We start from the raw sequence: 12,082 nt of genomic DNA, 5'->3' as shown, positions 1-12,082 counted from the left end.
AGAGCTCAATTTTTGTCTCATCTGACCACAGCACCTTCTCCCAATCACTCTCGGCATCATCCAGGTGTTCACTGGCAAACTTCAGATGGGCCGTCACATGTGCCTTCCGGAGCAGGGGGACCTTGCGGGCACTGCAGGATTGCAATCCGTTATGTCGTAATGTGTTACCAATGGTTTTCGTGGTGACAGTGGTCCCAGCTGCCTTGAGATCATTGACAAGTTCCCCCCTTGTAGTTGTAGGCTGATTTCTAACCTTCCTCATGATCAAGGATACCCCACGAGGTGAGATTTTGCGTGGAGCCCCAGATCTTTGTCGATTGACAGTCATTTTGTACTTCTTCCATTTTCTTACTATGGCACCAACAGTTGTCTCCTTCTCGCCCAGCGTCTTACTGATGGTTTTGTAGCCCATTCCAGCCTTGTGCAGGTGTATGATCTTGTCCCTGACATCCTTAGACAGCTCCTTGCTCTTGGCCATTTTGTAGAGGTTAGAGTCTGACTGATTCACTGAGTCTGTGGACAGGTGTCTTTCATACAGGTGACCATTGCCGACAGCTGTCTGTCATGCAGGTAACGAGTTGATTTGGAGCATCTACCTGGTCTGTAGGGGCCAGATCTCTTACTGGTTGGTGGGGGATCAAATACTTATTTCCCTCTGCAGAATGCAAATAAATTCATATACTTTCCACAATGTGATTTTCCGTATTTAATTTGTGATGTGCTATCTCTCACTGTTACCAATAACCTACCCTTCAATTATGGGCTGCTCATGTCTTTGTCAGTGGGCAAACTTACAAAATCAGCAAGGGATCAAATACTTATTTCCCCCACTGTAAATGTAAGTACCCAGCCGGGGGCGTAGCCAGACAACAGATTTTGGGTGGGCCTAGGCAAGAATTGGGTGGGCACCAAGTGTTCTACCCCTCCCCCCCCCAAAAAAAAATTATCTCAGCTGGTGGGAAAACGCTTCTTTCCGCCTTGGCAGCAGGAATGCACTGAAAACTGAGCGTGCGCAGGTGCCGGTGTCATGGAGAGTAGCGTTTTCGTTACCATCAGGGGGAAATCTTCAGCTGGCAGAGCTTGGGATTCCCACCAGTTACCACTAAACATGTGCTACTGTTGGGTGGGCCTGAACCATAAATGGGTGGGCCCTGGCCCACCCAAGCCCACCTGTGGCAACGCCACTGGTACCCACATATCAACTGCCTGCAAACAGCTCAATGCATTAGCTTCATGAGATGGGTTTCCTAGTGAAAAAGGGATTAATACTGAGATGTCACCAGCACAAATATAAAACTGTACCCGTGAAAGGTCTAGTTGTACTGCTAAAAGTTGCATTAAAATATTAAAAAGTGAGGGTGAGAGGGGGAACTCTTGAGGTACCCCACACAATGCATCCCAAGAGTCAGAGTTCACCTTGCACCTTCAGCTTACATGATCTCATAAAAAAAAAAAAAAAAAAAAAACAAGATAAAAAAGAATTCTGGATCCCAAGTGACTCCAAAAGCAGAAAACAAATCAACAGATTTTAAGGAGTTGAAGAAAACAAAAAAAAAAATTAATCTGTTAAGCAATTGAGCTTTTACTTTTGTTGAAAGGCCGTACGGGCATTGTTGTTTTGCATGAAGAGAAAGCTGGAGAGGTAACGTGGAACAAGGAAGGGGTGGACTGACCATTCGGGCAACTGGGCAGTGCCCAAAGGCCCAGAGGCTCTGGGGGGGAGGGGGTGGCCAGGAGGCTCTGCCTGGTTGACCGCTGCCACTGGCGATTCTACCTCAAAGGGCCCTGGTGGTTTAGTGGCTTCTTCGGGGGCAAGAAAGAATCCCACTGTTTCCTGCCTGGCTGCCACTAGTGTGCACGGGGCCGGTGCTGCTATGTTTTAAAAATGGCTGCTGAGACTGCTGAGACCCGCGAGACTGCCACGGGAAGTTTCAGCAGCCATTTTGAAAACACGCCGGCCCCAGGCACAGTAACCAAGATCGACCTGCCGCCACCCCCCCCCCCCCCAAAATCAGGCCTTCCCCTCTTCATGGTCTACCTTTATCCCTGGTGGGGGTCTTCTGGGCAGCAATGATCCCCGCTCGCTGCTGCCCCTAGTGGCCTGCATATATTAAAATGTCTGTCTCATGGTACTACCACTAGAGGTCAGCCTCCTGAGGAGAGGATTTGAGAGGATGTTGGGAATTGGCGGGGAGGGGGAGTCGGGAAGGGAGCTTCAGAATTGGTGGGTGGGCAGGTGGAGAGAGAAACTGACAGAGGACTTACATGGGTCCCAGCCAATATTCAGTCCAGTATCTTATGTGGGTCCTGGTTGAATATCAGCCTTGACCCTCAGTCTGGTCAGACTCGGATATAACATGCCTGACTCTAACTTAGCCAGCGTAGACAGCATTTAAAAACACATTTCTACCGCCGAGTGAAAATTGACTGCTGTACATTTAGGTATTGTGGATTGGGGTTTTTAAGTCTGCCACTAAATCCAGTAACAGGGGACTTGTGATAATTTATGTTTTCTACAGGCAGTTGTGAAAATATTACTACATACTGTGCTTCCTCAAACTACTGGTTGTCGGGCTTCATTTCACTGCAAGCAAGCATCGATGCTGCCATCATTCAAGTAAGAACAATTCAGCAGAGCCGCTGAGAGGGAGGGACAGGGGGGACAAAAGTCCCCGGCGGCACCGCAGTCGGACCCGCTCTCCCTCCGTCGCTCCCAGCACTAACCTTAAACGCCTCCTTTCACCACGTTCGCAGCAAGCAGCAGCAGGGCAGGCCACTCCTTCCTTCCGTGTCCCGCCCTCGCCTGACGTAACGTCCGCGAGGGCGGGGCACGGAAGGAAGGAGAGGTCTGCCCTGCTGCCGCTTGCTGCGAACGTGCTGAAAGGAGGCGTTTAAGGTTAGTGCAGGGCCCGGTAGCGGGTGGAGGGGGGGGGGCCGGCGACCTCGGGTGGGGGGGCCCAACAACAATGACCTCGGGTGACGGGGGGGGGGGGGGGGGCAGGGGCGGCCTTGTCCCGGGCCCGGCTCTGGCTCTCGGCAGCCCTGCAATTCAGCCTTCCCTGAGGATAGTTAATCTCTGGAACTCGCTGCTAGAGGATTTGGTAACAGCAGTTAGTGCAGCGTTTCCCAAACTGTGCGCCGCGGCAGACAGTTGCGTACCGAGGGAGGGGCCGACAGGGCCAGCGGCGGGGCAGTGTAGTGGCCGCTGCGGGGGGCCTCTGCCGCTCCTCTGCCTCCCTTTTCTCTTCTGTGCTGCATTGCTGCTGCCGGTTTTTCAAAATAGCTGCCAAGACTTTGGCGGCCATTTTGAAAACCCAGCCGGCAGCGAACAGAGCAGCACAGAAGAGGAAAGGGAGACAGAGGAGCGGCAGAGGGCAGGAAAGAGTAGGATTCTTTCCTGCCACCGCAGTGGCCACTACACCGTCAGGGCGGCCAAGAAGGATCGAAGTAGGTCTTCTTATCCACGTTGTCATTCTTTTCTGTTGGTAGCATTTTTTTTATTTAATCTCACATATTTTCAAACATGCCGGCTTGTGCAGCATACGGATGTACACCGAGGAGGTATAATAACAGAATAACTTTTCATAGGTAGAGTAGTAACTTGTTATAAATTGTAATCACTGTGTCATTTGGAGAGGCTGGTTATAGGGACCAGGGGCGTATCTGAACTGCGGCGGTAGGGGGGGCCAGGGCCAGAGTGAGGGGGCACATTATAGCCCCCCCCCCCCCGCCGCCGCCGCCGCCGCCATTGCCGATCCCCCTCCCCCCAGCCGCTGCCATTGCCAACCCTCCCCCTCCGTTGCTCGCCTACCTTCGCTGGCGGGGGACCCCAACCCCCGCCAGCCGAGGTCCGCGTCCTCCTGCTGCTGCCGGCTGCCTTTCGTCCTTTCATTTTTCTATTGAAGCTGGCGCCGACGAAAAAGTTTCTTTTGAATCTGACGTCGCTGCACGTTGCACGTTGTACGTGCAGGACGTCAGACTCAGAAACAATTTCTGAGTCTGACGTCCTGCACGTACAACGTGCAGCGACGTCAGATTCAAAAGAAACTTTCGTCGGCGCCAGCTTCAATGGAAAAATTAAAGGACCAAAGGCAGCCGGCAGCGGCAGGAGGACGCGGACCTCGGCTGGCGGGGGTTGGGGTCCCCCGCCAGCGAAGGTAGGCGAGCAACGGAGGGGGAGGGTTGGCAGCGGTAGGGGGGTCCAGGGCGAAATCTGCGGGGGCCCAGGCCCCTGAGGCCCCACGCAGATACGCCCCTGATAGGGACACCTGCCTAGCACGGTTATATTTGTACAGGGAAAAAGAGACCTGTGTGGCCGGTGGGGCGGAGATCAGTGTGGCAGGGGGAGGGTATGCCACGAAAAATTCTTTGCACACGAAAGGTGCCGCGAACTGAAAAATTTTGGGAACCACTGAGTTAGTGTATCTGGGATTAAAAAAGGTTTGGACAAGTTCCTAGAGGAAAAATCCATCGTCTGTTATTGAGATGGACATGGGGGCATGGAATGTTGTTACTCTTTAGGATTCCAGAATCTTGCTATTCTTTGGGGTTCTACATGGAATGTTGCTACTCTTTAGGATTCCAGAATCTTGCTATTCTTTGGGGTTCTACATGGAATGTTGCTACTCTTTGGGTTTCTGCCAGGTGCTTGTGAGCTGGATCGGCCACTGTTGGAAGCAGGATACTGGGCTAGATGGACCATTGGTCAGACCCAGTATGGCTACTCTTAGGTTCTTTTGCTGTATGTCGCTCTGAGTCGACTAAAAAGATGATATACAGGTATTAGATTAGCTAAACAGAGAGGTGATTGCATTTTTCTGGGGTGAATATTCGGCTGTTTTTTTTTAAACGCTGGTTTCTGTCAGCTGAATTAGACTTGGATAGTCAGTGGTAGCTCCTATCTAGGTACCAGCAAAATCTTCACTGTCTACCAGTACAATACAGGGCTCAATTTAAAACTCTATGTCTGATCTTCAAGGCCCTTAAAGGAAATGGCCCTCAGTACTTGAAGAATAGGATGATCCACTGCACACCTCCAAGGACATTAAGCTCCTCTCAAGGAGAATCACTAACCACACCCTCTCCAAAAGACATTACACGATGTGATACTCTACTCACAAGGGAGCCTTCTCCGGAGTAGCCCCCACACTCTGGAATGCACTGCCTGAAAGGCTCCGCTTAACACAAGACTATCTCTACTTCAGGAAGCAGGTGAAAGCTTGGTTCTTCAACCAAGCCTTTAATGGTAGAAGTAACTAACTTGTTAGTCTCACTCACACACACGAGGAGGGACTTGGGCTGCACATACTGCAGCGGGACATGTTTATCCACTCCTACCCTAGCTGAGATGATATTTAACCATCTCTCTGACCTCATGTGCACCTTTCTTTAAATCAGTCACCTTACTTTCCAACTCCTCTTACTGTCTTACCTGTCTATATGTTCCGTCTTTGCTTTACCCTTCACTATCAATTAAAATGTTCTATTTCGTATTGTGTTGACATCGTAAGTAGTAACTATGCCATACTTTGTATTGTTATTTGAAATTCTTACTGCTGTAATTGTCTATTGCTTATGTTTGATTTATTCTTACTGTACAGCGCCTTGAGTGAATTCCTTCAAAAAGGCGGTAAATAAATCCTAATAAATAAATAGAGGGTACTGAGAGTTAGGCGCTGGATCTGCCATTCACTTTTGGATTTGGGGAATGGGGGGGGGGGGGCTCCAGAAAATTGCCAGAGTGATCTTAGCCCTCTTTCTTTTTCAGGTCACAACAAGTCATTCCGTGTGGGAGGAAATGAAGTCTATTGTGGTCGAACAAATGGAGACAAGTTCTTTCAGAGAGATAAACAAGATTTCAAAAGTCGTCAGTCTAATTGTCATGCTGACTCCTTTCTCCCCACTTATGTACTATCTGTCAATTGATGTAACACGAGAAAAACGGCACTTTAAGGAGGTGATGAAGATGATGGGCCTCTGTGATTCTGCATTCTGGTGAGTTTGAAATACCCTCCATAACAGTTTCCATTGCGGGGGGGGGGGGGGGGGGGGGGGTCTTCTTCGATCAACTGAATTCTAATTGGAAGTGATCTTAGAGCTGCCAGGAAGACCCGAACTTTCAGAAGGGAGATTTTAAGGCACACCCTCAACCCCTCCCTGTCCTATCCTGTCACTCTGCCCAGCCACACCCCCAAACCCCACCCCACTCTGCCCAGCCACATTCCAGCCCCACCCGCTCAACCTCCTGGATCCACCCCCTGACACACCTCAATTCAGCAGTCCCCAGCATCAACAAACTGCTCCTCCCTCCAGTAGCGGAAGACACCTTAATGAAAGGTCATCTCTTTCTGGTGCGGGACCAGCCAAGGGGCTGACTCTGTGGGTGCTGTGGGTGTTTGAGCACCCCCAAGGTTGAGAAAATTCCTTGTGCTGCGACGTCAGACTCCGAACTGGATTCAACGAATCAGCACTGCAGCATTACTTCCTTGCAGCATGGCCACGGAGGAGTCGGAGGAAGACGAAATATGAAGACTGCGGGTCGGACCTCGGCTGGCGGGGGTTGGGGCCCCCCCGCCAGCAAAAGTAAGCAGCGGGGGAGGGTTGACGGCAGGGAGGGGGGTGGAGAGAGGCGGCGGCGGGGGGGGGGGGGGGGAAGGGAGGCAAAGATACGCCCCTGCTGCACAGACAGTGCACAATTATGCAAATGTTTAATTCGATCTTTCCAGATACATCAGGGATCATTTTATGAAGCTTTTTTTTTTTCACATGTGAAACGTGTTTTTACATGCAGGAAAGGGATTTCATAAACTTATGCCCAGGGGAAAAGGTGGACCTGCTTTTATGAGATCTGTATGTAGGCGATTCTGGAGACGTAGGGGGGGTTCTTTTACTAAAGGTTATTGCATGCTAAAAGAAATAGCATGTGCTAAATTCTAAGAAGTCCATAGGTATATAGGACCAGATTCTATACGTCAGCTAAGAATTTGGCGCCGAAATGAAATTCACTTAAGCGTATTCTATAAAGTACACCTTAAATTAGGCATACTTTATAGAATAAGCCTAAATTTCCACGCAGTTTATAGAATACACCGAGCGCCGGTCTGCACGACTAAATTTAGTCACGGGCAGTTACGCCAAGTAAAACCTGGTGTAAATCCTGACGCCTAAATTAGGCAAGGACCAGGTGTATTCTATAACAACGTACATTGATTTTAGAAATGCCCACGACCCCAGTGGTGGCCCTACCATTAGGCCACCTCTTTTGGAGCGGCATCCACCCCCATGCCCGCTGCGTTCTGGCATCACTCCCCGTCCTTCCTTCCCTTAATTTGTCTTCTTTTCTTGCTTTCCAAAAGTCAGGGTGGCAGCATTTCCCATACACTGCCCTGTCGCCGATCCAATTCAATTCAAGCTTCTCCTCCTTACTTACAAATGCACTCACTCTGCTGCTCCACCCTACCTCTCTACCCTCATCTCCCCCTACGTTCCTGCCCGTAACCTCCGCTCACATGACAAATCCCTCCTCTCAGTACCCTTCTCCACCATTGCCAACTCCAGGCTCCGCTCATTTTGCCTTGCCTCACCCTATGCCTGGAACAACCTTCCCCAATCCCTACGACAAGCCCCCTCCCTACCCATCTTCAAATCCTTGCTTAAAGCTCACCTCTTCAATGCTGCATTCGGAACCTAACCTTTCGAACATATAGGTTGCCCCAATCTGTCTGACCTATCTGATTAACTGTACATTTGTCTTTTTAGATTGTAAGCTCTTCGAGCAGGGACTGTCCTTCCATGTTAAATTGTACAGCGCTGCGTAACCCTAGTAGCGCTTTAGAAATGTTAAGTAGTAGTAGTTTTATAGCCCTGCCTCTCTGATGTACTTCCTGTTTCCTCGGAGAAGGGGCCAGGCCAGCGGTAGGGCAGTGCATGGGAACTGGTTTCCTCCCTGACCATTGGAAAGCCAGAAAAGAAGGTAAATTCGGGGAAGGAAGGAAGAGGGGGAGATATCAGAGTGGGGTGGGGTGGGCGGCAGACCATCCCCTCGCCTCAGGTGGCAGATTGTCTTGGGCCGCCCCTGCACGACCCACCCGTTGCATGCCCATGGCCACTCCCCCTTTTCAACTATCAGGTTTATTTTCGAAAGAGAAGGGTGCCCATCTTTTGACACAAATTGCAAGATTAGCGTCCTCCTCACAGGGTCGCCCAAATCGGCATAATCGAAAGCCGATTTTGGGCGTCCTCAACTGCTTTCCGTCGTGGGGAAGACCAAAGTTCATGGGGGCGTGTCGGAAGCATAGCGAAGGCAGGACTGGGGCGTGCTTAACACATGGGCGTCCTCGGCTGATAATGGAAAAAAGAAGGGCGTCCCTGACGAACACTTGGATGACTTTACTTGGTCCTTTTGTGTTTTTTTTACGACCAAGCCACAAAAATGTGCCCTAAATGACCAGATGACCACTGGAGGGAATCGGGGATGACCTCCCCTTACTCCCCCAGTGGTCACCAACCCCCTCCCACCCAAAATCAAAAAAATTAAATAACATTTTTTTGCCAGCCTCTATGCCAGCCTCAAATGTCATACCCAGCTCCATCACAGCAGTATGCAGGTCCCTGGAGCAGTTTTGGTGGGTGCAGTGCACTTCAGGCAGGCAGACCCAGGCCCATCCCCCCACCTGTTACACTTGTGCTGATAAATGGGAGCCCTCCAAAACCCACCCGAAACCCACTGTACCCACATCTAGGTGCCCCCCTTTATCCCTAAGGGCTGTGGTAGTGGTGTACAGTTGTGGGGAGTGGGTTTTGGGGGGCTCAGCACACAAGGTAAGGGAGCTATGCACCTGGGAGCTTTTGTGAAGTCCACTGCAGTGCCCCCTAGGGTGCCCGGTTGGTTTCTTGGCATGTCAGGGGGACCAGTGCACTACAAAGGCTGGCTTCTCCCATGACCAAATGGTTTGGATGTGGTCGTTTCTGAGATGGGCATCCTCGGTTTCCAATATGGGTATAATCGGGGACGACCATCTCTAAGGTCAACCTAAATGTTGAAATTTGGGCGTCCCCGATCGTATTATGGAAACAAAAGCTGGACGCCCATCTTGTTTCGATAATATGGGTTTCCCCACCCCTTCACGGGGACGTCCTGCGAGGACGTCCTCAGGAAAACGTTGGCGCCCCATTCGATTATGCCCCTCCACGCGACTTAAAATTTATGTGCACCACGTTACAGAATACGCTTAGCAAGGAGTGCATGTAAATTCTAATTAGTGTCAATTAGTGCTGATAAGTGGTTAACATCCAATAATCAGCGCTGATTAGCAAGTTAACCAATTAAGTTATGTGCATTGTTATGGAATACGCTTCGATTTCTGTGTGGAAATCTCGGCGCGATATATAGAACCTGGGGGAGAGCGGGCTGTTCTTTGCTCCTGGTTTGGAAATCTATACTGCATTCATGGGTTTCTTCTGATGTGTTATCGGGGGAAGTATGGAGGGCAAAAATGAGGGAAGTGGGCAAATATGAAATTCGGACCTATTCTAACTCTCCTAGGCTCAATAGCCGACACTACGCTCAGTTGTGGGACCCGTGTATACAGGGCCGGTCTTAGCAAGTGCGGGGCCCTGTGCAGACCAATTTGGTGGGGCCCCATTCTAGCCCCGCCCCACCATAGCCCCGCCCCACCATAGCTCCGCCCCACCATAGCTCCACCCCATTGATAAGATTATTCCATTTTTAGAAAATTTTTTATTTATGAAATTTCAAATAAAGACAAATGAAGCTAAACTTGTACAACTTGTACAAAAAAACTGATTGAAATAATAAGCACAATGCTATCATGAACCCCCCCTCCCCAGAAATTCACTTCAAGTCCACTAAAATTAGTAGTTCCAATTCTCATAACAAAGGAGAATAAAGGGAAAAAAACTAAGAAAAGATCCAGTACTTTCAAATTCCCCCATTTTTTGCAAATGGATTTTATATGTGCTCTTTTCCTCTCCTAAGCTGAACATGCTTTGAGAAATGCCCCTCTTTCTTGAGGCTACAATGCTATTTGCTTTGGAAACTCAAATTCTCCTAAATACACATGATCTGGTCAGCTTAGCAAGATAAGTACCTTTAGAAGGACAATTTTTAGTCTGCCCACTTGGGATTCTTTAGGTTTTCAATAACGTTGGGCAAATTAACAGTAAAGTCTGACACTACTAGCCCTCTCCACTTGCCCCTGTCCCCACCCCTCACATACACGGCGGACTCAGCGGGGGGTGGGCACCATGCTGCAACGTGGCAGGAGCGGAGCGGCGGCGGCCGAGCGGGATCATGATGCGGTTGTCCGAGCGGGGGTTGGTCGGAGTGAGGCAGAGTTGAGGCGCGCCGCGGGGCCCTATGCAGCCGCCTCTGTCGCCTCTGCCTAAGACCGGCCCTGCGTGTATAGGTATACTTACCTAATGAGGTTACCTCAAGCGACTGGAGAGGGGGAGGAGAGGGAGGGGTGGATGGTGGGAGGGATGGGATGGAGCGTGAGAGTTGAGTATTGGTGTATTATAAGTGGGAGGTTGTACGAGTGAGAGGTAGGGAGGGGAAGGGTAAGACAAAACTCAGTGCAGAAAATATTAACTCTGCTTTGAAGCTAGCTATAAACTTTGTATGTTCGGGTTGTATATTGAAGGTTTGTCTTTGTGGCATACACTGTTTACCTTTGTGTATTGAGAACATAAAAAATAAAGGAAAAAAAAAAAGCACACGCTAATGTCGGTTAGCGTACGCTAAGCTTTAGTAAAAAGGCCCCGTAGTTTGCAAGGAACTTCAGTGAAACTTAAATTTATACCTCCGTGGAGCAGATGTAAAAGCATGCATCAGAATTTGTGCACTGTCGGGGCTGCTTCTGGGAGTTTATTTTTATTTTTCGGATTTCACACCCAGAGGGTCTGTTATAAAATCAAGCCCATATTAGTGTTTATTTTTATTTATTTTTGTTACATTTGTACCCCGCACTTTCCCACTCATGGCAGACTCAATGCGGCAGGCAATGGAGGGTTACGTGACTTGCTCAGAATCACAAGGAGCTGCCTGTGCCTGAAGTGGGAATTGAACTCAGTTCCCCAGGACCAAAGTCCACCACCCTAACCACTAGGCCACTCCTCCACTGTTGCTACTATTTGACATTCTACATGGAATGTTGCTACTATTGAGATTCCACTAGCAACATTCCATGTAGAAGTCGGCCCTTGCAGATCACCAATGTGGCCGCGCAGGCTTCTGCTTCTGTGAGTCTGACGTCCTGCACATACGTGCAGGAAGTCAGACTCACAGAAACAGAAGCCTGCGCAGGCTTCTACATGGAATGTTGCTAGTGGAATAGCAACATTCCATGTAGAATCTCCAATAGTAGCAACATTCCATGTAGAATCTCCAATAGTATCTATTTTATTTTTGTTACATTTCTACCCTGCGCTTTCCCACTCATGGCAGGCTCAATGCGGCTTACATGGGGCAATGGAGGGTTAAGTGACTTGCCCAGAGTCACAAGGAGCTGCCTGTGCCTGGAATCGAACTCAGTTCCTCAGGACCAAAGTCCACCACCCTAACCACTAGGCCACTCCTCCACTGTTGCTACTATTTGAGATTCTACATGGAATGTAGAAAAGTCAGCCCTTGCAGATCACCAATGTGGCCGCGCAGGCTTCTGCTTCTGTGAGTCTGACGTCCTGCACGTACGTGCAGGACCTCAGACTCACAGAAGCAGAAGCCTGCGCAGCCTTCTACATGGAATGTTGCTAGTGGAATAGCAACATTCCATGTAGAATGTTGCTAGTGGAATAGCAACATTCCATGTAGAATGTTGCTAGTGGAATAGCAACATTCCATGTAGAATCTCCAATAGTAGCAACATTCCATGTAGAATCTCCAATAGTATCTATTTTATTTTTGTTACATTTGTACCCCGCGCTTTCCCACTCATGGCAGGCTCAATGCGGCTTACACGGGGCAATGGAGGGTTAAGTGACTTGCCCAGAGTCACAAGGAGCTGCCTGTGCCTGAAGTGGGAATCGAACTCAGTTCCTCAGGACCAAAGTCCACCACCCTAAC

At 49.6% G+C, this 12,082-nt stretch overlaps 1 protein-coding gene across 3 annotated transcripts in view; it reads left to right on the top strand.

The window, feature by feature from the left end:
- The window catches only part of LOC115458921 (ATP-binding cassette sub-family A member 9-like), a 193,450-nt gene that overhangs the window by 24,648 nt on the left and 156,720 nt on the right, over positions 1-12,082 (top strand). For all 3 annotated transcript variants that reach the window (XR_003940171.1, XM_030188774.1, XM_030188775.1), the window contains exons 5-6: positions 2,520-2,617; positions 5,768-5,994. Coding sequence is in view for 2 of the 3 variants with exons in the window: in XM_030188774.1 (XP_030044634.1) it covers positions 2,520-2,617; positions 5,768-5,994 (325 nt within the window). In the remaining variant the exon portion in view is untranslated. The remainder of the gene's footprint in view (positions 1-2,519; positions 2,618-5,767; positions 5,995-12,082) is intronic.

This window comes from Microcaecilia unicolor, unplaced genomic scaffold (assembly GCF_901765095.1).
Source record: "Microcaecilia unicolor unplaced genomic scaffold, aMicUni1.1, whole genome shotgun sequence".
Lineage (NCBI taxonomy): Eukaryota > Metazoa > Chordata > Amphibia > Gymnophiona > Siphonopidae > Microcaecilia > Microcaecilia unicolor.
Note: the sequence above shows the minus strand (reverse complement) of the source record. Positions and strands in the feature narration are given on the sequence as shown.